This window comes from Carassius gibelio, chromosome A15 (assembly GCF_023724105.1).
Source record: "Carassius gibelio isolate Cgi1373 ecotype wild population from Czech Republic chromosome A15, carGib1.2-hapl.c, whole genome shotgun sequence".
NCBI classification, from domain to species: Eukaryota; Metazoa; Chordata; class Actinopteri; order Cypriniformes; family Cyprinidae; genus Carassius; species Carassius gibelio.
Genome location: NC_068385.1, coordinates 5,098,584 through 5,121,600, shown reverse-complemented (window position 1 = coordinate 5,121,600; position 23,017 = coordinate 5,098,584). Strand labels below are relative to the sequence as shown.

Genomic DNA, 23,017 nt, shown 5'->3' with positions numbered 1-23,017 from the left:
ATCAGGTGGCCCCTATTTAAGGATGAAGCCAACACTTGTTGAACATGCATTTGAAAGCTGAGGAAAATGGGTCGTTCAAGACATTGTTCAGAAGAACAGCGTACTTTGATTAAAAAGTTGATTAGAGAGGGGAAAACCTATAAAGAGGTGCAAAAAATGATAGGCTGTTCAGCTAAAATGATCTCCAATGCCTTAAAATGGAGAGCAAAACCAGAGAGACGTGGAAGAAAACGGAAGACAACCATCAAAATGGATAGAAGAATAACCAGAATGGCAAAGGCTCAGCCAATGATCACCTCCAGGATGATCAAAGACAGTCTGGAGTTACCTGTAAGTACTGTGACAGTTAGAAGACGTCTGTGTGAAGCTAATCTATTTTCAAGAATCCCCCGCAAAGTCCCTCTGTTAAAAAAAAGGCATGTGCAGAAGAGGTTACAATTTGCCAAAGAACACATCAACTGGCCTAAAGAGAAATGGAGGAACATTTTGTGGACTGATGAGAGTAAAATTGTTCTTTTTGGGTCCAAGGGCCACAGGCAGTTTGTGAGACGACCTCCAAACTCTGAATTCAAGCCACAGTACACAGTGAAGACAGTGAAGCATGGAGGTGCAAGCATCATGATATGGGCATGTTTCTCCTACTATGGTGTTGGGCCTATTTATCGCATACCAGGGATCATGGATCAGTTTGCATATGTTAAAATACTTGAAGAGGTCATCTTGCCCTATGCTGAAGAGGACATGCCCTTGAAATGGTTGTTTCAACAAGACAATGACCCAAAACACACTAGTAAACGGGCAAAGTCTTGGTTCCAAACCAACAAAATTAATGTTATGGAGTGGCCAGCCCAATCTCCAGACCTTAATCCAATTGAGAACTTGTGGGGTGATATCAAAAATGCTGTTTCTGAAGCAAAACCAAGAAATGTGAATGAATTGTGGAATGTTGTTAAAGAATCATGGAGTGGAATAACAGCTGAGAGGTGCCACAAGTTGGTTGACTCCATGCCACACAGATGTCAAGCAGTTTTAAAAAACTGTGGTCATACAACTAAATATTAGTTTAGTGATTCACAGGATTGCTAAATCCCAGAAAAAAAAAATGTTTGTACAAAATAGTTTTGAGTTTCTACAGTCAAAGGTAGACACTGCTATTTTTTTGAACACACCCCTTTCAACTAATTGCCCAATTGCACAGCCTTAAGAGCGTGCATATCATGAATGCTGGGTCTTGTTTGTTTTCTGACAATCTACTGAACCTACTGGTAACTTGTTTGCCACGTAGCAATAAAAAATATACTAAAAACCTTGATTATTCTGGTTAGTCACATTGTACTGCTATTTTGAACAATACTGTGTATATATATATATTTTTAGAATGTGTCATTATTTAAATGAATAAAAACAACTTCATTTATTCAATCTTTCTTAAAATAGCCTTATGAAATGTTTTTTTTCCTCAGAAATTATGTTGTGTATTTACATTTTTTCTGGTTATCAAATGAAGGCATAAAACATTAATTTAGATTCTCTTTTAAATATTGAAAATTAAGCAAACTTAATTTTTTGGTAAACAAAGGGGATTTACTATTAAAAATAAAACATGGAAGAAATGTTAAGCAGGAGATGCTTTAAAGAGTGAGAAATAGAGGTTTTCCCAGAAACCGCTGTAAACAAAGCAGTGCTGAGCTCACAAACGCTGCTTTATCAGGCATATAACATGCAAGTCTTACTTCAGAAATACAGTGATATAAAAACACCTGTGCCTCGTTTTGATATTTAAACATATAAATGTAAGGAATTATTATTTTAAACGTCCAGTAAATGCTCAAGTTTATTCAACAAAGTCTTTTCGAAAATCATTTAGTTTTAAAATCGTGGCGAGGCTCGTATGGAGGCCGTTTGGGAGCTCTCTAATAACCTTCTAATGGCCATGGCCATGGATGCTGTCATTAATCTGTTTATGTTCTCCGTTTCAGTCGTACCTGACCAGATTTGCTCTCCTGTTCCATCGACTCCACTATGGAGGTTCTCTGCTCCACCCTGGTGGGCTTCGGGCCAAGCTGCTCAGCTGTGGTTGTCCTCTGCTCCACCCTGATGGGCTATATCACGATCATCATCTAGAGTGCCCATGAACTCCAGTAGAGGGCACTCCACTCAGGACTCTTGTATTTCCATTCCCAACTCCATTTCCCATAATCCCATGCTTAGGGCTAATCACCACCAGGTGTTCCCCATTACCGCTCCCAAATATATACTGTGTTTGGAATCTCAGTGATTGCGTCCACCCAAGAGCTCTGGAATTTTTAATCATGCCTCTGTGAAGTTCTGAAGGAGTTGCCCCAGGCAATCGATAGCATCTCCTACGGTCATGGCAGACCGGCTCAGACCCCGCCCAAATCAACCCAAATCGGCACATGACTCCTCACTCTCAATATCTGGAGGTTTTTAGAAGTCAGGTGATTGTTTGGGGTGTGCCCCTGTTCCGAACTTTTGTTAATACCAATTAACTCCATATTGTTAATCTCAATCACTCAAAATTTAAAGGAATATTAGCTGTTGGTATACCACTGTTCCACTAACATGTTTGACAAAATAAAATAAAATGCTGGAAAAATATTTGTTTTGAGGAAGAAACAGTGATCAAAACTAGAAAACAGTAACCACTGTAGCACGAAAAAAGATTACAACTACAATTATGGAGCGCTTTCAGAAATTAGTAGAAAGTGTAGACCCATTCGAAAGGAAAATATATTTACCAATATATTTCTTAAAATATATTGTCATATATTGTAATATATAATTTTCCCTTTTTATTTCCTAATATATTATATATTTGAATACATTTAATAATATATTAATGAAACATATATTATATAATATATTGCAAAATATACAAATGATTGCCACTTTCAATATATTGCAATATATTGGAAAAAAATAAATATATATAAGAATATATGCCTAATATATTACATGATATTGTCCAATATACTGCAATGTATTTTTGTTTCATAAGGGGAGGCCCCTGCTTTGAATGACCTAAGGACATCTGCGGCCGCAGGCTATCACTAGTTTCTCACACTGTGCTGGTGTGATCTAGTTCCACTGTGCCTTTTATTTTTTTTCTGCTGATGAGAAACTTGCAGAGAGCGCTTTCAGTCCGAGACAGATCCATACCATGTTCAGCAATGACCTGGCAAGCGATTCCAGCTGCAGTTTTCTACACTGTGCTTCAGAACACAATTAATTTATAAAATATGCTTCAACAACTGCCCTCCTACTCCTGTTAGGATAACTTCAAATACTGTATGACTTGAAATTGTAGGTTGTTGATTTATAGGTTTTCAAGTAAATTAATTTAATAAGAAGTGAATGCAATACTCTGTTCAAATGGTTCTAATGAATCTTGCGTATCATTAATAGGCTGTCTACAATCAATAAATGCAATATGAGAAGCTAAATAATAAATAAGAGAAATACTTATTTACTTTACTCTCAATTAATGAAGACATAATGTTTGCCTAAAGTAACAAACAAACACAAACAGCAAGCGAGGAGGAACACGAGTGATGGATCAATGTAACACACATGTCTAATAGTGGATTTTTGACAGCAAAAATCCACATACAGTATCTTCATGCATTACTTATACTGTGCATTTGTGTCTTTTGTAGCTGTCACTGTTATGCCACAATGATATGTTACAGAGCACTGAATGTTAATGCTTTCTGTTTTTATGACACCTGTGCACGTTAGAGTGATTTTCCAAAGGCCATTTTTAAAATACTCATTGTCCATTTCATTATCATATCATAGCATATTTTTTCTCTCCATGGTGGGACGTATCCAGTTTTTTATCAGCAGACTGCAATGCCAACTTGAGTTTCCATATAAATAATTATTTCCTCTAAATTGCTCAAAGACATAATTTGGATTCATGGATCATAAACTAAAGGATATCCATAAGAGACAGACTGGTACCACACAATAGTCTTTGGGTGGGTATGATGTGTAGCTGAAAGAACATGGTATGACCAGACAGGAACCTTTGAGGCCTTGATTTTCCCAATGTTTTTTTCCCATCCCAAAGCATCATACAGCAGAACACATGTGGGATGTTGGAGAGCATTGATGGCAGCTGTTTGTTTTTACATTCAGTTTAATAACATTGGTATTATAACTACTTTTATTATTAGAATAATACACTACAATATGAAAAATAGCAAGCTGAAAAGTGACCACTGCAAACACAAAGTTTCAAGTGTGTAATTATTATAATGAATTCTTAATTCAAGTCAGCAGTCATTTGAATAGTTTATATTGTTTTCTGAACTGTTATTAACATTATTGCATTTTTATTTTGCACTTATACTGTATATGTGGCATTTATCATTCTAGTTATCATTTAATTGGATAAATAAATGTACAGAAGCTAAAAATTTAAAGTTACACAGTGAAATTATACATTTAAGTACAGAGTAATATGAATTAAGTACATGTACTTACTATATGGTTAGGAGGGTTTGTCTTAGGTTTACTTGTGTTTTTTATGCATAATGAATTGTTATCATAATAGTAAGTACATGTTATGTGTAATAAAGACACTTTAAAATAAAGTTTTTGAATGTAAATGTGAAAGAAAACTGACTCTACTTTGATAAATTAAATAAAGTAACAAATGCCCTGTCATTCTCAGAATTGCTGATTTAAGAATGGAAATGTTCGCCTGTAGAAACACTAGTTTACCAATTAAATTGCAGGGACTTTCTGCCTATCTTCGGTTTTATTTTGGTCTCCAGTTGTTCTCTGTAACCATCAGAAACTGCAATACTGAGAAGCGAATGTGGCTTCAAAATAAATTATTACTCATGTCCTTTGCTTAAATTTAACAGAATTTCCTTTTTCTTTTTTTTTTTTTTCTTTTTTTACCATTCTTAGTTCCCTGCTCAAACAATGAATTGGGTAAGAATGTAGAATACAAAAGATTGAAAAATGAGCCATCATTAGCAATGGGAAGAGAAATTAATTAAGAAAAATGCATTCCTGGTGGACAGAGTAGGCTACACAAACCCAGTACTTAAAGTTAAAGTAGAGGAAAACTAATAAATTATTACTCAATCGATATAATTAGTGGTTTGTAAAGGGGGTGGAGGGATTTACACATACACACCTTACACTCCCTCTTTGGGTGGGTCAAGTGTTGATTTGAGAGGTTTAATAGATCAAATGTTGTCAACTCACTGTTGGCCATGCCCATGGCCTCTATGGAATTACATTTGCTTCAAGAAAAATGAAAAAAACTTTGTAAAACTGTTGGTAACTTTTTCAGAAACTATCAAAAATATGTCATTACAAAAAGAAGAAAAACACAATGAAAATGAAAAAAAAAGAACTCAGTCGCACAAATTTAACAGGCTCTTCAAATATGCTTCATTCTTTGTAAATGTTTTTCAAAGATTTGTTTTCGCTAATCGTTGATTCTGAATGCATTGCCACAGATTTTGCTTACGTTTCTTAGTTTTTCGTTTGGTGTTTTGACACAAATTTTCTTGTGGGGGTGGGGTTAACAGTGATCTACTCTGATTGGATAGTGAGCTTTTGATGGACAGCTGCTCTCTGACCGGGAAGTACAGATGCCAGTGGCATGCATATTGAAAAGCTCTCGTGTTGATAAAATCTGGTCTCTACCGCAAAAATTATTTTTCACAAAGTGATATTAATTTTTTTTAAGCTTATACACAGGTTCTACCCTGTAAAGAAGTCTTTCATCTTTCGTCTTACATTCTCTTTTTGTTCCGGTTCTGAAGAAACATTACACTTATTTTGGTCAAGACACTACACTCAGAAACTGTGGGATGATATTGGTGTGTTTGTCACTATTGGTAGTGTAAGATGTTGCCAGGCTTCTCAGTACATATGAAAAACATTATATTTGGGTATTATGATTCTGACCCCACCAATGGAAATATCAGTTTTGTTAATAATTAAAAATGTTCTAAACAAATTTCACATTCACAAATGCAAATTCTCCAACTGTACACCTGTCTTCTCTGTTTTACTAAAAGAAATGGAAAACTATTTGAATGTAATCTCAGTATCTACTAATAAGAAATCTATAAGGACTGTTAATTTGCTCTGCCTTTGATCTCCTTGTGTAATTTTCTTTAGATTTTGTCCCTCTTTTCTTTAGTTCTATTTTAATCTTTATTGTATTTTGTTTTTGTTTTTTTGTGGTTGATATTATGTGATGTATGTTTATACTTCTGTATTTTCTTGTTCTCTGCATTAATAAAAAAAAAGAAAAGAAAAAAAAGCTCTTGCGGTGATTTGTATGCAATACAAATCGTGCTTTGTTTTACTAAATATGTAAATAATATTTGAACTTTTATCATCTCAGTCTGTAAAGATGAGCTCTCAGGAGAGACACGGAGCGGCATCGTCTTCCTCCTCCGCTTGTCCTTCAAGGCAGCTTGAAGTAAGCTTGTGTTACTGAAGTAACCAATAACATTTATACGAGTTTTTCATGTTTCAGTGTGCTACAGTTTGTTGTGGGTTATTATTGTCATTCAGTAACACAAGCTTACTTCAAGTTGCCTTGAAGGACAGGAGCTCATCTTTACAGACTGAGACGATTGAAGGTCAAATATTATTTACATATTTACTAATACAAATCACGGCAAGAGGTTTCCAATATGCGCGCCCCTGAGTGACGTCTTTAGGCTACTTCCTGGTCAGAGAGCACCTGTCCATCAAAAGCTCACTATCCAATCAGAGTAGATCACTGTTAACACCGCCCCCACGAGAAGTTTGTGTCAAAACATCAAAAGAAAAACTGTGAAGCATAAGCGTAATCTGTGGCAATGCAATCAGAATCCACAATTTGCGAAAACGAATCTTTGAAAAACATTAACAAAGAATGAAGCATATTTGAAGAGCCTTTTAAATTTGTGCGACTGAGTTCTTTTTTTTTTTTTTTTCATACTGTTTTTCTTCTTTTATAATGGCATATTTTTGATAATTTCTGAAAAAGTTACGTTCAGTTTTATAAAGTTTCGTTCATTTTTATTGAAGCAGATGTAATTCCATAGGCCTCTTGTTTGTTATTTTAAAAGAGAAAAACTTTAATTAAACAAAAAATGCTCCAAGCATTTTTGTAAATTTTTTTTCATGGCTGCAACAATATGTATGTATATATACATATGTATATAAAATAAATAAAATTCACCAGAATTCTAAACACTGGCACCTGTGCACAATTGTCCCATCAGATCACCTCCACATAAAAACACACCTCAGTCACTCAGTTGTCCGATCTCGTAGGTGCATAGCGGAACCTCTCCTGTTGTTAAGCTACTTGTATTGACTCACTACAAACCTTGCTACTTACCTTTCATTGACTCCTTCTCCTCGACCCCTGTGGTTCTCCAGTGTCTCTCCCGAGTGTCTCCTGTGACCCATTCTCCAAGGTGTGTGCAACGTGTCTGTTCTCTTGGTCACCCCACCGACGGCTCTGGAAATCCCCATCCTATTCCTATTACCGGAACCAGCTTCATCAGTTTACCATATGCTCTGCATCTCTCCCATACTCTGCTCAAAACACCCACAATAAACTTTAACTCGCTTTTACCTTCTGCCCCAGTGTCCGTGTGTTACACAAACATTACCAGTTAAACATTATAGTCTCATCTTCACATACTGACAATAAAGCACCACTCACACACCATTAAAACTCAAATTCAAGTAAATTCTTTATCATTTAATAACATTTATTTTCCACCCTGACCCGCTATTCAACCAAAGCAGTAAACATTTGCAGTCATTGGTTGATAAGACCCATTATATAGGTCTTCAAAATGGCTAATTTAGCTTGTTCAAATATGAAATTTGCCAAAATACACTGTTCTTTGTTTGTTTTCGAATACTTGCATTCATAAATTAAAAATACATCTTTTTAAAACAAAAACCTAAATCCACAGTATTCTTTCGAATACTGTAAACAGTGGCACTAGCCTGGAATATTCAGCAAAAACATGAAACACAGTGTCTGGTTTGGTACAAAAATACAGGGTGATTAAACAGACATTCTGAACTTGGAAACAAAACTATTTGTAGTTAACAAACAGTGCAATATTCTCCACTGCAAATCTCCAGAGCATTTGGGAAGTGAACCTTTATACAATAATCTCCAAGAAGGAGAAAGATCATCAGAAACCTTTAGATGTTCCTTCCATTTTGTATCACATCTATGAGTAATATCTTCAAAATAATCAATATTTACACACATTTCATAAAAGTCAGTTTTTTTTCCAACAGCTTGAAAATCAAGCACTTGTATCCCCTTGAACTTCAACAACTTCCCCTATTTGTCACTGTCTGTGCAACCCTTTGGGGACAAAAATAACTTAGGGAAGTAACATTGCATCAATTACAATGAAAAACATACAAAATGTAGGAATTGGGAAGAAAAAGCAGCTTTCAGAGCGTTTATTAAATGTTCCACCATCTTGACAGACCTAAAACCCACTTGTTCATAAATTTCAATTGTTGGTCTCCATTTTCTGGAATCGATATCAATCAGATGTGCAACTTTTGTCAAACACTTCTCCATAAATGTTTTAACAATGATGTTAGATGTAGGGCTGCTCAATTATGGCAAAAATCATAATCACAATTATTTTAGTCAATATTGTAATCATTATATAATAATCATTTATATGAGTGATTTATTTAAAGATAGTGATACATATCAAATATGTATTTCCTGTAAATAAGGTTGCTACAATCATTATATCGGCACTGTTTACTTCACTGGTTTGCACTCTATCTACCATGTGCTGCTTTACTTGTCTTTCTTTTTAAATGACCTATTTGTATAGTTGTACTTTATATTTTATTATCTGTATTTAATGTTCTACTGTTAGTGTTATCTTTATGCTCCAAGGGTCTGAGAGTAACGCAATTTCAATTCTCTGTATGCATGTACTGTACATGTGGAAGAATTGACAATAAAGCAGACTTGACTTGACTACATTGTAGGGACCAGCGGAATTTCAAACAAACAAAAAGTCCTCAAAATTATTGAAAATAAATAAACTGTCAGTAATAAAAAAGCAAAGGAACAAATACAATAGAATAAAAAGATACAAACTAAACAAACTGTGCTTTAAGGTTTTTTTTTTTTTATGCAAGTCTCAAGCGGTTTGATTATTTCGTTTATTTACTATACCATTTATTATTAATGTCTTATTTCAGTTTAAGTTTGGCTTTAGTTTTGTATTTATTGCAGTTCATATGAAAAGATTCATGTAGTGTACCTTACGAAAAATAACCCATAGTTTTTTGGCATGTTGACTACCGTTTGTATAACCACACATTTACTACAAATACCATGGTTAAACTATGGTTAATATAGCAGAACCATGGTTAATTTGTGGTTACCATGGTTTAACTATAGTAATTATGGTTTTTTGGTTTTATTTGTAGGAAAATGGTTAATTTTCATGAGGGGTGGTACCGAAAATGAATAATCAAATTTAAAATAAAATATAGCCTGCTGTCACTTTAAGAGCCACACGGATCCAAATTACTGTTACAAGCGTATTTTCATTCTCAACTCTTTACATTAATTTATTACATGACCGACGAATGTATACATGAATAAACACCAAGCGCAGCATTTTGACACATTTTTGCATGTGCTTGACCGATTTAGCTTAAAGATGACTTTAAGGCCCAATCCCAATTCTACCCCTTAGCCCTTCCCCTTTCCTGTCTCGATTCTCTTTAGGTTGGAGGGGTAAGGGTAAGGGTAAGGGGAAGGGCCAGATAGCCCTTCAAACCAAGATTTTTCAGGACCACACTTCAAATGAAGGGGTATGAATTATCTCGGTGGCATGGCTGCTACAGCTATCAAAAAGACACAAACATTTATTTTATTTATTCATTTATTTATTTATAAGGAACCATGCACAATTTTTAACATAAAATTCACATTTCATGCATTGCAGAGGAATGTAAGCTTTTTTGGCATAAGTAAATATTTTAAAAAGTAATCATTTTAAAAAGTCACAAATTATTTATTTACTTCTGCATAATAAAAACTCTCCTACAGTTCATTCAGTCACCATCAGTCGCAACTCATACGCATCTATTTAAAGTTTACGTCACTCACTGGAGACAGATTGATTTTACTGATTTGCATGGGAAATTGGGCTTTTATGGATGAACAAAAGCACAACGCTGCAAAATGGGAAGGAATGGGGAACAATAATCATTTTATCTCGATTATTGGATTTACCTAATCGTTGGAGGCCAAAATCGAAATCGAATAATTTTTTCGATTAATTGCACAGCTCTAGTTAGATGTACAAACATTACCACCAAGATAGGGTTTATAACATAATGGTTCATTCAGGCAAAAGTGGTAATTTTCTTATCAAAATCCTTTAAGAATGATCCAGACATTTTAAACGGAGACATAGAAGTTTACATTGGATATAAAATTCCAACTATACTGGGACATCAAAAACAATTGTTTGTCAGGGGAAAACCACCAAAAGTTTAAAGCAAAACAAAGCCAAAAGACACCCATGGTGTAGAAAGCTCCCTATTATTAAGTAAAGTCTGAGTAACTTTCAGGCTCTTAGCTTTAACTTTGTCTGCTAAATTGATCGACCCCTGACCTCCTTCAAGTAAATAATTGCAGGGGGAAACGGTCCCTCCAAAAATCAACAAAAATCTTTTGCAGATGTTGCAATAGGATTTTCTGGTGGATCGAGTACATTTAACCGATGCCACAGCATAGATGCTGCCAAGTTATTAATAATAAGCACTCTAGCCCTATATGAGATTTAGGAGAATCCACCTCCACTTATGTAAACGGCCAGACACTTTGTCAATTAAACCTTCCCAATTTTTCTCCATATGATGGATTTTCCCAATGAAATCCCCAAGCACTTTAAACCCTTCCTCATGGACCTCTATTACATTAATCTACTCTGAACTCAACTCTTGCTGCGTGATTACAGGCATGTAATTTTCGTAAGCTGCTATCTCAGCAATCTCCACTTCACTGTTGCTGAAATCATCCAACAGGGATCCTCGCCTTGCCTAGCTCAGACAAACTACACTCACGGCCACTAGACAATCTTCTAATCTTCTGCAAAAGAGAGAGAGAGAGAGAGAGAGAGAGAGAGAGAGAGAGAGAGAGAGAGAGAGAGAAAGACAGGCTCCAGACAGACTCAGCCTGAGAATTTTGATAAGTTGTTGGACAAGGACCTAAACTTGAGGCCTCCTGCTAAAAATTATTAATAGAGGTCCTTTGTTCCCACCAATCGCTGCACAATTTAAGGTTATTTATGATGAGAAAGCATGTCAGTGCTAGCCCTCCCGGAACCCATAGAGATTTCATTGCAGGGCCTGCAGTTCAGAAAGAAACAATCAATCTTTGTATGGAAGTCTATGAGAACACTCTGGGCAATTCTTGGTCAGAGTGAGATCGCACAAAAAGGGGAGGTGACATGATGTTGATTGAACTATAGATCCAGAGGCAGAACAGTCATAGCTAGAACAACAACATGGTTGAATATGATATAAAAAATAACAACCTCTTTTGCACCTGGATGGTGTGTCACCTTGTCGTCCTAATGAAGAAACTGCACAAGTGAAATGTTTTAGCATAGTGACAGACATAGTGTGAGGAAAAGGAGTTTGTCAGATTTGTGGCTACTGCACAATGAAAAAGAGGAAGTTCCATTTTTAAGACAAACAGGAACTTTTCAGGGCTGATTTAAAGATTTGAGTGAAACATAATTTTCTGAACTTTGTATCACATCTGATTAAATCTACTGCTTCAAGAGCTCCTACAACAGTCAATATACTCATTGCTTAAAGCATTTTTCTCCTTTGTAAAGGTAAAGGGTTGCACATTTCCCAGCTGTGCACTGAAAATGGTTCTTGCTCAGTCTTCTAGTGCAGATTTATTAATTTTTCTTGCTTGTCTTGTTTTCTTGTTTCTTGTCTTTCTGCAGGGTTTCCTCAAATGGGGATTTATTCTGACATTCTTGGTGAGCTTTTTAATTTTTAAAACCTATTCTTGGGTCATCAGAGGCCTTTGTTTCATTACCCATGATGGCATGTGATGCTCTGAGAATCAAGGAATGACACAAAACAGACTATAAGTTCATTTGTTTTCTTCCACTGTAATCAGAAAACATGGACATGCATAAACCATTCAGCATGACCACACACTCATTACATGCAAAAGTAAATTAAAAAAAAGGTATTCACTGACTTTACCTGGGTTTATTTTAGATTGACATTTGCTTTTAGGTTTTATATAGTGTTGAGCATTCCAAATTATACATTTTTATAAATTTTAGTTTAGTTTTTTTTTTATTCCCATGTAGACTGACAGTTACTATAGCAATAAAGTGTGCATTCTTGATGAGTATTACACACATTTTCTTGATGAATGTAAACGATACATCTTTATTTTCACATATAACCCCCCCCCAATATTTTAGGTTAATAATAAAAAAAAACATTGCTTACTATGTTTGCTTTGATAGGACTTGCCAGTAAATATATTTGTGTGTTTTCTAATTCAACTTGACCAATGTTCTCATTAGTTTCCCAACTAGATAAAAAAAAAGTTTGAAGTTGGCTTGAAAAAGCCTAGCCAGAAAGTTTGAAGTACTGTAGCCTAGTTTTAAAAGTTTTCCGTTTTCAGTTTGAAATAGTTAAGTATAAACAAAATAGTTTTAATTTAGTAGTTTTAAAAGATAAAATATAAATGTAGCAAAAAAAAAAAAAAAAAAAAAAAAAAAAAAAACAGCTAAAGCTGAAAAAAACCCCTGCTTAAACCAGTTGATTCAGCAAAAAACAAAAACAAAAAAAAAACAGCTGATTAATTAAACACAGCACAACAATACAAATAAATAGAAACTGCAAACAACCAGCCAATTATATATATATATATATATATATATATATATATATATATATATATATATATATATATATATATATATATATATATATATATATATATATATATAAAGGTAAACCCAGCTGATTTTGTGAGAAAACAGCAACTAAAACCTGGTAAAACCAGCTGGTCAGGCAAGTTTGGAATGATATAAGGATGTGTAAACTATTTAAAAAAAAGTTTTTTTGCTAAAATATCTCTTTTGCCACCAATAATGTAATTTGAGTTTTTAATAGCAAGTCTGTATGTGTGCAGCTTCAAGAGACATAACAAACTCAGTCTTCTTGTTCTCCATTTACATTGTTTCTTTCATTGTTTCATATTCTCTTCATTTCAAAGTTTGTCAAGTCAAGTACACATTCATTGACTCTTAGATCTGAACTTAAGCTCTGATGCTCTTCAGCACAGCATCCCCAAATACGAGAAATGAAATAAGGGTTTTAATTCTCAGAGAGTTGTGGTATTAAACGTACTTCCTGTTGTTTTGTCAGGCAGTTTATATCTCTGGTTTGCGTTAAAGTTCAGTCAGTCATTCAGTCAGTCAAGGCACAATAGTCACAATCTAACAGATAAGGTAGGCTCTCTTTCTTTTAAATACTTTGTGTAATAATTATTAAAATTGTGGTAAAATAAATGGACATTTGTTCTGATGATAAGAATATATGAATCTATCTATCTATCTATCTATCTATCTATCTATCTATCTATCTATCTATCTATCTATCTATCTATCTATCTTATTTTATGAGTAATTAAATGTGATGAATGAGAAAATTCTAAATAAACATAGCAGTCATTTCATATATTTAAACACATTAATATCATACAATTAATTTCCATTTCATTTATCTCATGTTTGATTGCTTATGGATTATTGCAGTTATGTTTTATCTGATTTGTAAAACACTTTGGTCAACGTCCCCTTTTTTAAAAACGTGCTATATAAATAAAACATAATCTAGCGTGTGATTCATATTAGAGACACATTTATCATTCTTTCTTTAATTATCATCTCCTTTTCTTTGCAAAGTATTGTTTGCTCAAATACATATTTCTAGAGAACTGAAAATAATGGTGTTAGACTTGTATTAGACTTGGTATTCTCTGGATTCACTTCAAGTAATCACTGATTACTATTATTGTTATTCTCATATCAACAAATATCACTGGCCAACATCCTTCATTATCTACTGATTCCACTTGCATCATTATGATCAATAAATTATAATTCTTCAGTTCCAATTATTATGTCCAGGGAAGCAGTGTGTCACGTTTCATTTGAGAAAGCATTAGGAGACACAGTAAAATTCTTCAAGATATAGCATTTAATCATCAACAGGCATACACAGGACCTAAAAAATTTGACATTTAACGGAGGGCCGAGAACTAAACACAGGCAACACTATTTGAACACATGACACAGTGGGACACACCTGGGAAAAAAATGAACGAATAAATGACACACAGCTGGAACCAAATTAACTAAACGGGGAACTAACAGAGTTTAGGACAGGAACAGGAAACATGACCAAACTTGTTATTTTGGTATCATTGAGATACTATTGTAGTGTTTTATTCTTTTTTTTTTTTTATAATAAAAATAATAAACAATGTTCCATAATTTTAAAGTTATAGTGATGTTAGTTGTGTTTTTGTCATTTGTGAATGTCAAAAATCTGAATACATAGTTTTCATGAAGTTTTATGAGTTTTATTTTATTTTTAGTTCAAGAATTCATCCTTACATCTAATCTGAAAGCGAATAGTAAGCATATTTTGGCGTGCTGTCCTTGGGGAGGGGTCCGGGCCCGGAGAATAGCCCAAACCCAAAAAACTCCCCCATCCCTAATTTGGGATAAAATAGATTAGAAGTGAGGAGTTGGGGTGGAGGACGGATGCCGAAAATACGTCGTGGGCAGGAGGTAGGAAGGCTGGATCTATATATAAACTTGTTGTGCTAGTTAAGATGGTTAGCTAAACGAGATGCACCTTTGCCAAATTGGATGATTATCTGATCGTGCTCCTCCTGAACTTTGTTAATAAAACACCATTTCACGAGTTCACCCTTACATCTAATCTGAAAGCGAATAGTAATCATATTTTGGCGTGCTGTCCTGGGGGAGGGGTCCGGGCCCGGAGCATAGCCCGAACCCAAAGAACTCCCGAAAAGAAGCTTAAAAGGCATAAGACAACAGCCAGAGAGCTAAATTTAGTTGCCCCCCAAAATATGCATGCTGAGAAAAGCACAGAGCAACAGGGAGAGCCCGTGCAGAGTTCGACGAGAGCTGTGGCTCGCAAAGTCTTACTGGCGAGCCCTCCGTGCCGCTATGAGAGGAGCACAATGCCGGATATCAAAAATGAGCGACTCTTGCTGCATCCAAAGGGAGCTGCGGCTCTGCAGCAATGGAAGGGAGAGTCCCTTTGTGGCGGAGTACGAAGCACGGTTTGATGCTACTGATGGAGGTCTCCCATTGCGACCAATGGGAGCCAGCTGCTGTACCTCATCGGGGGAAGATCCCTGGCCCCCATTGAGCATGCGACATAACTCAGACGGGGGGTTCACCCTGTGACCAAAGGGAGCCATGGGTCTGCTTCACTGGAAGGGAGAGCCCCGTCAGATGCTGAATAGGCAAAAAGATTCGAGGTGTGGTTTGATGCGTTGGATGGAGGTCTCCTACTGGGACCGAAGGGAACCAGCGGCTCTACTCAACCGGGAAGGAGATCCCAGTCCACCACTGAGCATGCAACATAACTCAGACGGGGGGTTCACCATGCGACCGAAGGGAGCCGTGGGTCTGCTTCACTGGTAGGGGAGCCCCGTCCGATGCTGAGTAAGCAAGAAACCCGACTGATGGAGGGACTCTCGCTGCATCCGAAGGGAGCTGCGACTCTGCTGCATCAGAAGGGAGAGCCCCCTTGCGACTAGATATGAGGTGTGATTTGATGCATCGGATGGAGGGCTGCCACAACGACCGAAGGGGGCCTGTGGCTCTACTACACTGGGAGGGAGAACCCCGTCTGCCACTGAGCATGCAGTGCAACTCAATAACACACGAAAGGATCACACTGCGATCGAAGGGAGCTACTTCCCTGCTGCACCAGAAGGGAGAGCCTGTCCGATGCTGAATAGGCGAGGAGATTTGCAACGATGGCCGGAGGGCCCTTACTTTGACCAGAGAAGCGATAACTGGCTGCATTGGGAGGGAGAGCCTCTGATTAATCAAGTAAACAACATGGGTTAAAACGCTGAAATTATTATTTTTATTTTTAAATGTCTGATGACCAATGACCTCTATCTGATTTTGTGAGAGGCCCTTTTGAGCTGCTGAAGTTGCTGCCCCGATGTGAAATGAGTGGCTGGGAAATTTTTCTGCGGGTAAGCCTGATTGAGCAAGGATCAGTTTATAAGGGTTTTTGGAACCAAAAGTCGTTGACGAAGAGAGGGTCCAGCACAGATTTAGTTTGAATGTTCTGGAGTTGGACATAAAAAAGAGAGCCTGATGAGGCTGAATTTGAGAATGGAGATTTTTTTTTTTTTTACGTGTTTTTACATCCTTTCCTGTCTTGATCCATCTTACTTTATTTAATGAAGTAAGCGATAGTATTGTTTCAGAGATTGTCAGGTGGAGTTTGGAGTTTAATTTAGGGGTTATTGCAATTTCTGAAAATCTCAGAAAACAGAAAAAGCCAATAAATACATGACATCTACAAATTTCTGCGAGAATCTATTTTTTTGTTATTATTTTATATATATATATATATATATATATATATATATATATATATATATATATATGTTTACATGGATGCAGCTGAAGCCGCCGGGTTTGCATCAGGGAAATTGTTTTGTTTAAGAAGCCTCCCAATGGAAACCTCAACAAGACTCATGCCTGTATCACACATAATCTGTCTGCAGTGCATATGCAGTCCGTGTGCGTTACGTATGTGGTGCAGAAGCAGCACGGACTCATACTCATTGTGCTTTCACACAGGACGCGTTTGCAGTCCGCTACTCGGTACGTAAACGATTACTGCACTGCTGCAGATGCACCACTCCTGGAACGCACTGACGAACTGTAACCGCCTGAACGCTGGAATCTGTTAACATGGGTGAGTAAAAAAAATATGAAATGCAAGCGCACTGCAGACGGAGTATGTGTGTAACAGGCATAAGGTTGTTTGCACCTTGTGCAATGTGGAATTAGTTAACAGCTTTCTCAAGCACACACACACACACACACACACACACACACACATATATATATATATAGGTCATAAGTGCATATTATTTATTAGTGTCCCTGTTTAACTCTCAGGTTAATGTATAGAAACTCTATATAATTATGTGACAGTGTAATTACTGTCTCTCCAGTGCCCTAGACAAAAATTATTGTAAATGCAAAAAAATCAATATTGTTTTTTCCTCTTCAGTTTCTAGAGACCAGTCCATCATGGATGTGCTGACAGGACTTTTTCTCTACTGGCTTCATAGTATGATGTTAAAGCTTTCTTCCCATTATATGAATAAATGAATTTATTTGAAATATTTTTTCTATTGAAATGTTTTAAAAGTTTATTAAAGGAATATTTCACCCAGAAATGAAAATTTACTGTTAAATTCCCATCAGGCCATTCAAGATTACATTTTTCAGTGGAACAGTAAAGAGGATTTCCATGGCTACCATCACTTCAGAGTCAAAAAGGCAGATACAAGAACAATAAATGAATCCTCTTAACTCCTGGCAATTTATTGAGGTCTTATGAGGCAAAAGGATCAGTTTGTATGAGAAACTGAACATTATTAACAACATTGTTACATAATCCAGCCTCAGGCAAACGGTCCTACAGGCTCACGCTCATTATGTACTGAACAGTACATTGTGCATATGAAAAAAGAAAATTTCAAATAATGTTCTTTCACAAACTGATTGTTTGCTTCATAAGACAAAGTGATTGTAGCTCTGGACTTGCATTTTATGAATTACTAAGTACCACTGGGTTCAACTAAAAAATACTTTACTGTTGTACTGAATGAAGAAAGTCACCTGCATCTTGTGTTGATTAATAAATCAACAGCATTTTTTTTGTAAAAATTATTTATCTATTTGAAATCTGAATTTTTCAGTAATTTTATACTTACTGTTTTGCAGTTTTTTGCACTGGCGTGTTTGCTGATGTCTGGAAGGTAACTGTAGAGTCTGAAATGCAGGCTCTGGTCTCATCTTGTGTCGTGTTGCCCTGTTCATTCAAATACCCCGTTCAAGAACAGCCATCTGATCGTATTAGAGCTATATGGCACATGAAGGACAACTGGGATGATATTATTTTTCACAAAGACACTACGAGGGTTAAAGACAGTTTCAAGGGTCGTACAAACCTGATTGGTTCACTGGGTGGTTCCAACTGCTCCTTGGAGATTGATGAGGTCAAAAACCACGACAACGGGCCGTATTGTTTCAGGGTGGAATTAGAAACATCTAAAAAAACCAATTACTCCTTTGTGGAAAACTGTGTGTCGATTAAAATGATCGGTAAGTTTGCTTTTGGGCTCTCAATCTGTGATCACAACAACTAAAGAGGACACAAAATAACTGCCCAAAATGTGAATCATTCCAAATCATTTACAGAGCAAGCATCAAAACCAGAGATGCAGGCTGAGCAGTCTGTGCAGGAGGGTGAACCTGCCGTCTTCACATGCTCTGTCCGGCACACCTGTCCATCCCACCAGCCCACTCTCACCTGGAACCACACTGGAAAAGTCATTATGAGCTACAAGGACATTGGTCATGGAAACTGGGAAACACAGTCTGTACTGACCTTCACCGCTCAAAAAGAGGACGATCACAGCCCTGTCGCATGCACAGTTAAACACCATGGGAATGTCAAGGGAGAAATGACAGCAACTCACCGTATCTTTGTGAAAGGTATCACAATAAAACTATTCTGTGTAATTAATGTTTATATTATTAGAAAATTATTTCTAGGTTATTATGATAAAAATATTATATTAATAAAAATAACAATAATTACAATTATTATTATTATTAGTTGTATTATTGTTAATATTTACTTTTACCAGAACAAGCAACTCTCAGTCACATCCTCATTCCAACCATCTCTGGTCTTGGAGCTGCTCTTTTGGTTGGAGTACTGTGTTTCCTCATTGTCATGAGATTCAAGTGAGTCTGGAACTAACTTATAAATAGCATAAATATAATTGACTTATATATATATATACACACACACACACACACAAACATTATCAAACATGTTGTACACTGTGAATAAACACAATGTACAAATGAATAATTTATGTTAAAAGACTGCACTTCTGTGTGAGGATTTGAGAATGCATTATGACATTCTTGTATGTTTCAGTGATTTTAAATATTTATTTATCTATTTTTATATCTTAAATCATTCCCAGGAAGCGCATTGCAGATCTTGAATCCAGAAATGACAATGGGTGAGCATTACCAGCGGTTCTACCTCGGAACATTATTGTTCCTCAGTCTGACTTTAAAATTGTTTTTAAATGAGGCTTTTTTGAGTCTTTTTTATTTTATTTTTAATTTTTGTATAGAAAATGAATAGAAGATGCATACGAAAGAAATATCAAATTAATTGTGCTATTAATATGTTACAATATAACAAAATGTATTAGTAATTTTTTTTTTCTATTATAAAAAGATATAAAGACAGATATTAAACTATGGTCTATGATGGTGTGATATTTTAAACAAGAGCATCTTTGTTTAAAGATGCTTCCTGCTGATAAAAGCACACAGATCTGTTTTCAATATCTAATAACACAGTTCCTAATTGGAAAAGTTAAAACACGACAATAAAACATGACAATAAGACACCATACGTCAACAATGTAACTGAAAGTATAAATCATCATAACTGTTTTACTAAGTCTTAAATGTATTTTAGAATGCGGAGACGACTATCAAGACTGTCTCGCAGGTAATCAGTATATATATATGATTGTTTTTAAACTGCATTGCATTGAGTAGCCTCCATCAGTTATGAATGATCTTGTCATCTTGTCATGTGATCACCAGGTTTCGTTCAGGTGACAGCGGCAGTGTTCCTGGTGGCAGAGAGCAGAGGCAAGTACACCACAGCGTCTAATGTGTTCTTCTGCAACAAACCAGAACATAACAGATCTATTTGATATTTGCTTTTAAAGTTGACGTAATTTTCAAAAGTAATAGCACTTAAAGTTTAAAGGGTTTGTTCACCCAAAAATTAAAATTAGCCTTGAAGTCATCCTAGGTGTATATGACTTTATTCTTTCATATGATTATGAAAGAATACAGTTATTTTAAAAATGGTCTTTGATCTTTCAAGCAGATTTATGCATTGTTCTGCATTAGGGCTGGGCGATATATCTAACGATATGATCATGTGCACCTAGTCTGTAAATCTGGTTCCGTGATTACCGCTAAATCGTCATCACCTGCTTTTAAATGGAGAGGCATTTAATAGACAGTGCTGTAGATCACTGACAAGCTACGTAATATTACGTTCATTATCCAAGATGAATTGCCTTCGATAATGAACGCGATATTGTGTAGCTTGTCAGTGATCTATGGCTCTGTCTATTAAATGCCGCTCCATTTGAAAGCAGGTGATGGCGATTTAGCGATAATCAGGGAACCGGATTTACTGACTAGGTGCGCATGATCATATCATTATATATATCGGCCAGCCCTATTCTACACTTATTCACTATTATTCTACATTATTCTACATCCATATTCCTACCTCTGTTCTACTACCTTACTAACCATTAATAAGCAGCAAATTAGGAATTATTGAGGGAAAAATAGTGAATGAGTGTTCCCTATTATAATGTGTTACAGTACATGTGCTGCTTACAGTATCTTTAATTATTAAAAGAGTGGCCACATAGCTGTTCTAAAGAAGTCTATATACAGCCCAGAATACAGCATTAGTTTTTAAATAGATAGACATGTTACACTATACTGTTTCACAAGATGTTAAATTAACACTTTTCAATGTCTATCATTGAGCTGTGCTTGGTAGCTGTCAAATATTAATCTGTAAATGACGATATGACTAGATTAAATATAACAATGAATTTTTTTATAAAGTGACAAAAAAAAAAAAAAAAAAAAAAGTGAAAGTGACGTGACATACAGCAAAGTATTAATATGTTGCTGATCCTAAACACTTATGTCTACTTTTTCCTTTATTTTCAAGGAGAGGTCAAGGGCATCAATTTGACAGGAAATTTTACGTTAAGTAAGTATCTGCATGTTTATTATAGATGAGTACCGTATTTGTAAATATATATATATATATATATATATATATATATATATATATATATATATATATATATATATATATATATATATATATATATATATATAAATATATATATATATTTCAAGGATTATTTACCAGATTTGGTTTATCAAAGTATTATACGTCAATAAAAGTGGAGGTCTGATGACAATAATTTTTTTTGTGAATGTTTATCCTGTAAAACAGTAAAGCATGGCCCTAGCAAAGCCAATGTCATGGGTTCGCTTCTCAGAGAAAGCATGAACTGATGAAATGGCATATAATGGAAATGTATGATTATATAAACAGAATGAATATATAAAAATGTTTTTTCCTTCCACATCTGACAATTACTTCAATATACCTTAGTTTTTTTGTTGTTTTTTTGTCATTACTGGAGTATGACAGAGGTTTCTGAATCTTAACAGGGCAAACAACATATGTACAGTGTCAGGAAACAAGCCTTTCTCCAAAGCTCGAATGCCTTCACCAAAGAGGTATGAAGCATATCTTACTGATTGAAAAGAATTTACTACAACATATTGTGTAATTTGATTTGTATCAATGTTTTATTTTAATTACATTCAGAATGTCTTTGTACCCTCCTCCACTAAAAAATAAATAAAAATAAGCCAACTGCTGTGATCAATGTATTTATTTATTTAAAAATTATTTTTCACATGATTCACCTAAGTGTGGCCAAATCATATTCTGTGAGTACATACTTTATCATAACTTTTCCATTACTAATCTTTTTGGTATTGTTAACATCTATTGCTTAGATCTTGATTTCTTGTTGTTCATACATTTTATCTCATTACTCTTAACTGTAATTTGATATTTCATATTAAATCTGATTTCTGTATTTTTCTTTTCCATTAAGGATTCCAATTATGATGATGATTACATCAACACAGCAGACCTTCATATGAAATTATATGAAAATGACATATTTTAGATGAACACAGTAGACTTGACATCAGGGGAGGAGCCTGTTCTATAACTAAGTGTCGCTTTTTAAGCCTGACCTAAAATGCCTACACATGCATATTCTACAGTATTGCTGTATTTACATATTGCTATGATGTTTACATTGCATAAAATAATTTACATAATAGTTATAATGCTAAATATTTTAATATGTGAGAAAAAATTTGAACTTTTAGCTGGAGTTAATATTGTCTTGTCCTGGAATTTTTTCCCATTATGGCATCATATATTTACAATAAAAGATTACCTCTGCAGAAGCAGACCAACAGCTACCTCTATATTATTGCCTCTTTACATCCACCCTCTGAAATGCACATGTAGTTAGAGAAGAGGAAAGGCTAGAGGGATGCAGACACAGGATTACTCCAACAAAACCATAGAGAGATGCCTCTGTGGAGATTTGATAAACTTCTGTGTGATTCTAACAGCTTATTTAGCCAATCAAACCATTGAGCATTTACTTGAATTTCTTGAATGGGCCCCACCTAAAAAAAACAGACTGCTATACAGAGGGTCAAAACCAGGATCGAAAATAGCCTATTACTTCTAAATTGTTAGTTTTTTTCTTGATAACAAAATAAGTGGACCCTATGGAAGCAAAGGTGGTTTCAGGATAGAATTTTCATTAAGCAGAATGTCATATCTTAAATTCTGGACGTTTCTTAGTCAAAGAATGTACCTGCTTTTTAAAATCACTTTTGAAATGAGTTACAAAAAA

At 35.3% G+C, this 23,017-nt stretch overlaps 1 protein-coding gene and 1 long non-coding RNA gene across 3 annotated transcripts in view; both read left to right on the top strand.

Moving 5' to 3' along the window:
* LOC128029007 (uncharacterized) overlaps positions 1-23,017 on the top strand; it is a 76,275-nt gene that overhangs the window by 19,723 nt on the left and 33,535 nt on the right. The gene's annotated exons all lie outside the window — the stretch shown is intronic.
* On the top strand, positions 13,476-22,567 carry LOC128029004 (sialic acid-binding Ig-like lectin 14). 2 transcript variants are annotated; one of them, XM_052616437.1, is made up of 12 exons: positions 13,476-13,565; positions 17,422-17,481; positions 18,141-18,521; positions 18,618-18,914; positions 19,070-19,169; positions 19,418-19,456; positions 19,927-19,959; positions 20,058-20,105; positions 21,223-21,264; positions 21,738-21,806; positions 22,004-22,022; positions 22,193-22,567. In XM_052616437.1, the coding sequence occupies exons 2-12, from the start codon at positions 17,442-17,444 to the stop codon at positions 22,265-22,267; spliced, it is 1,143 nt and encodes a 380-aa protein (XP_052472397.1). In that variant the 5' UTR covers positions 13,476-13,565; positions 17,422-17,441; the 3' UTR covers positions 22,268-22,567. The 2 variants fall into 2 exon arrangements, with proteins under 2 accessions (XP_052472397.1, XP_052472396.1); XM_052616436.1 differs by lacking the exon at positions 13,476-13,565 and adding an exon at positions 16,864-17,100.